This window comes from Elaeis guineensis, chromosome 4 (assembly GCF_000442705.2).
Source record: "Elaeis guineensis isolate ETL-2024a chromosome 4, EG11, whole genome shotgun sequence".
NCBI lineage: Eukaryota > Viridiplantae > Streptophyta > Magnoliopsida > Arecales > Arecaceae > Elaeis > Elaeis guineensis.
Window position 1 is genome coordinate 7068429 of NC_025996.2, and position 3796 is coordinate 7072224.

The window sequence follows — 3796 nt, forward strand, 5'->3', positions numbered from 1 at the left end:
TTATATATTGTCAAGTTTTTAAACTAAATAAGTATTATAAATTAAAAAATAATAATAACCTTTTTTTATAAAATAGTAGTTCATTAAAAATATTATATAAATATTATTCATCATTTCTTTTATTTTTTTTCTATATCAAATAGAGCAAAAAATCATTCCCATCCATTGATCCTTCCATATTTTATTAAATACATAAAAGAATGGATGGTAGGTCAATCCTTCATATTCCTCGATCATCCTTCCTTCTCTATCAATATCATGGACATACAAAATTTTTAGTTTAACTTTGAAAGAGATGAACAAATGCACTCGGAAAAAAACTTATTTTTGTTTTTATTTCTTCATCCTGTCCATTAATATCCTGTCAATATACTAAGATTGATTTTGCGGTATCAATTAGATATCGTGCTTATTATTTCCTTTTCTACGCTGGATCATTCTTCTCTTCGGGTTCGGCGCATGAGAAATTGATCTGGCTTTGCTCCCAATTAGATCAGGACTTCTCTTGTATTAAGAAGGACTTCTCTTGTATTAAGAATAAGGTAGACATTTACATAGTTATTTTAAGAAAGTAGATCCATAATCAACATAACCGACTCTGAAATCAGAGAAATAATTATGAACCGGATTATGAGCTGGCTGAGTTCTTGGATTGTGGACATTCAAGCACCTCGCTGTGTCACACGTCAGGCGATGGAGATTGCAATGGCCCGGAGAGGGACAGCCTTGCCCAAGGTGACCCCAAAGTTCTCCGTCATATCCACGTCAGTCGGCCCCATCCCATCGGGCAGCTTCCACTCAAATTTTTGGAGCAACGACGCCAGCATCAAATGCACGATCCGGAAAGCCAGCGGCAATCCTGGGCAAATACGACGCCCTGCACCGAACGGAATCAGCTCCATGTCTCGGCCCCGGAAGTCCACATCCCTGTCCAAGAACCTCTCGGGTTTGAACTCATTTGGTTCCGGCCACACCTCCCCATCCCGGCCGTAGGCCCACACGTTCACCAGGACGCGGGTGCCCTTCGGCACGGTGTACCCGTGCAGCTCCACCGTTGATTCTACCTTCCGGGGCAGCAAGAATGGCGCCGGCGGGTGCAGTCGAAAGGTCTCCTTGACCACGGCCCGGAGGTAGGGGAGCCGGCCAATATCCGTCTCTTCCACCTCCTTCTCCCGGCCAATCACTCTCGCAACCTCGTCGCCGGCCTTCGCCATGCACCTAGGGTTTCTCAACAGCTCCGTCATCGCCCACTCCACCGTGCTCGAGTTCGTGTCGGTACCGGCAACAAATAGGTCCTAGCACAAGAAAAGCTTTCATATTACAATTGAAGTAAAGAAAGTTTTGAAACAAATTAAAAATCAACTTAAATTGCAATTTTATGCGGTTACCACGAACAACGCTTTCATGACTTGTCGGTCGATATTTAAGCTATCTCGCTGCACTTGAAGATGGAGGAGCACCTCCAAGACGTCCTGGCGGTTTGTTTGGTGTTCTGCTTTGCTCTGCAGTCGCCGGTCGATCTGTTCGTCAAAAATATCATGCAGCTTCTTGAAAAGAACCGTCAAGCGTCGCCTTCTGCCTTGCGGGTCTATAGGGGCGAGCCGTGGGAAGAAATCTGAGAGGTTAGAGCCCCCGACTTCCTTCACGATCCCATGCACCACGTCGTTGAATTCTTGGGAGGACTCGGAGTATAGATCGACGAGGTCAACAGAGAAAATGGTGCGAGACATCAGATTGAGCGACGTTGTGAACGCCACTCGCCCGATATCCACGGGCAAACCCTTCAGGGAACGGTCAGTTATATAAGATAGCAATTCTTGTATTTTTTGTCGCCGGAGGGACTGGCGGGCGTCTAATGTTTGGGAATTGAAGAGCGTTGTGTTACAAATCCTGCGGAGGCTTCGCCACTGATTGGATGGTGGCAGCCATAGGGTGGAGATATCGGCATGACCGAGAGCACGAAGGGCGTCGGCAACCGAGCGGCCGGAGAAGGCCGCATCCTTCTTTTGAAGCACTTCTCTAGCAATCTCCGGGGAGGACACGACTATGGTGAATACTTGGCCAAGTCGGAGGGTCATGAGGGGACCATATGTCTTTGCGAGCCGGGCCAACGACTGATGGGGCTTGTCGCCGAGCTGGAATAGGCTCCCTGCGATGGGGAGCGGTCTGGGTCCGGTGGCAGCCGGCTATGGGAGTGGGATCTTTGTCCTGCTACTACTTTGAAGAGTAAGAGGAGGGGGAGGGTAACCGAAATCCATAGCAGCAGAAGACCGGAGAACTCCATCTACGGCACCTCCTCCTGGAAAACTTGGTTTCGAAATAACCAAGAACAGAGAGGAACAAGCTGACACAAGTTTAAGCAATGTAATGTGTTCGACGGACACCGTTTCAAGCGATGCAACAAATTTAAAGCCTTGAGGCAGTGTCCGGCGTCAGTCACGCGGGCGGCCCGGCAGGGCCATTGGACGTGGGGACGTACACGTGTTTATCATGCGGAAACTGCTTCCCGATTGCCAGCGATGCGTTCACGAAAGGGATACACGTACGAATGTTGGCTTGTTAGAATTTTCTTCATTGAACAACCAAGTCCCGATTGAGGTTAGACAGAAGCTTGTGCGTATTATAGCGGGAGTCCCGTAACGCTACTGTTCTCCTGCACATGGAGACAAATTTTTGAAATTTATCTCCCTCGAATGAGTGTGCATCTACTCACCCAAAAAACTCATGCATATCATGAAGCACGTTCTTTAATCGCCCTCTCACCTGTTCGGATGATCCACATTAGTTATAATTATTAAAATAAATTCGACGTGGCCCATTATGAGCCACATCCTTCACAAGTCCCTTTTTCGGCTCGTTGGAGAGTGGCGCACCAGAGATAGTGAAAAAAAAAAGGAAAAGAAAAATGTGGGGGGGGGGGCGGGGGCGGTGGTGTTGTGGGGACGGGACCAAGCAGGAAAATAGAGAGAAAATTCTATAATTATCACACTATTTTATCAGATCATTGAATAATTTATTTTATTTTGATTTTATTAAAATTTAATATATTGTTTTTGATATTGAAAGCTATAAATTAGATGGCTTGAATCTTTGAAATTTTTCTTCATTGGATATTTCAAGTATCGATACTTGATGAGACTCATTTTTAATTTTGTTAATTGTTATTGAAATCTATTTTATTAGTAGTAAAAATTATTATTATAGAAGCTAAGTTTCAATCTCGATGATATTTATATAGCCTCTAGTTAAACTAGAAAGAATTATCTTGTAATCTCATTGTTTCAAATAGTGGAAGATTCAACTAGGTTTTATGATTTTGTTCCTTCATTTCGACATATTTTTCACATGCATTAAAATTATTCATCTTTTATTTGTAGATTGCTTAATTATTTACTTGTCAATTACTTGTATGGATTGTAGGGATTATTGTTATTACTTGATGAATCGAAATAATATCTCATATAATTGCAAAAAAAGGAAAAAAAGATTTATATTATTTTCATTTCTTGGCCCATTTTCCCGAATACTGGCTTCCATAATTTTTATATTTGAGATAAGGTATAACAATAAAAATATTGTCTGTGATTATAGTTTGTTTTATCTTCATCCTAGCTGCCACTTCATTAAAAAAAAAAAAAAGTGCCACTTTATCAACACCTCAGAGAGATCTTTTAGCTTCCTATCAGCGAAATTTAGGACGTTGGAGACAAAAATGGAGCTAGGTGGGTGTTGGCCTCCTGCAAAAATTTCTTGTGGTACAAGAGTTGGCCCTCCATAATTGTATACCGCCTTTGAA

General features: G+C 43.0%; 1 protein-coding gene across 1 annotated transcript; it reads right to left on the minus strand.

The window, feature by feature from the left end:
* Positions 1 to 500: 500 nt before the first annotated feature.
* LOC105044124 (geraniol 8-hydroxylase) lies at positions 501 to 2399 on the minus strand. Its single transcript, XM_010921917.4, is given in 3 exon segments — positions 501 to 1295; positions 1389 to 2164; positions 2167 to 2399. Coding segments are annotated over 3 exon segments (1503 nt in total). The 5' UTR covers positions 2285 to 2399; the 3' UTR covers positions 501 to 686.
* Positions 2400 to 3796: the final 1397 nt, after the last annotated feature.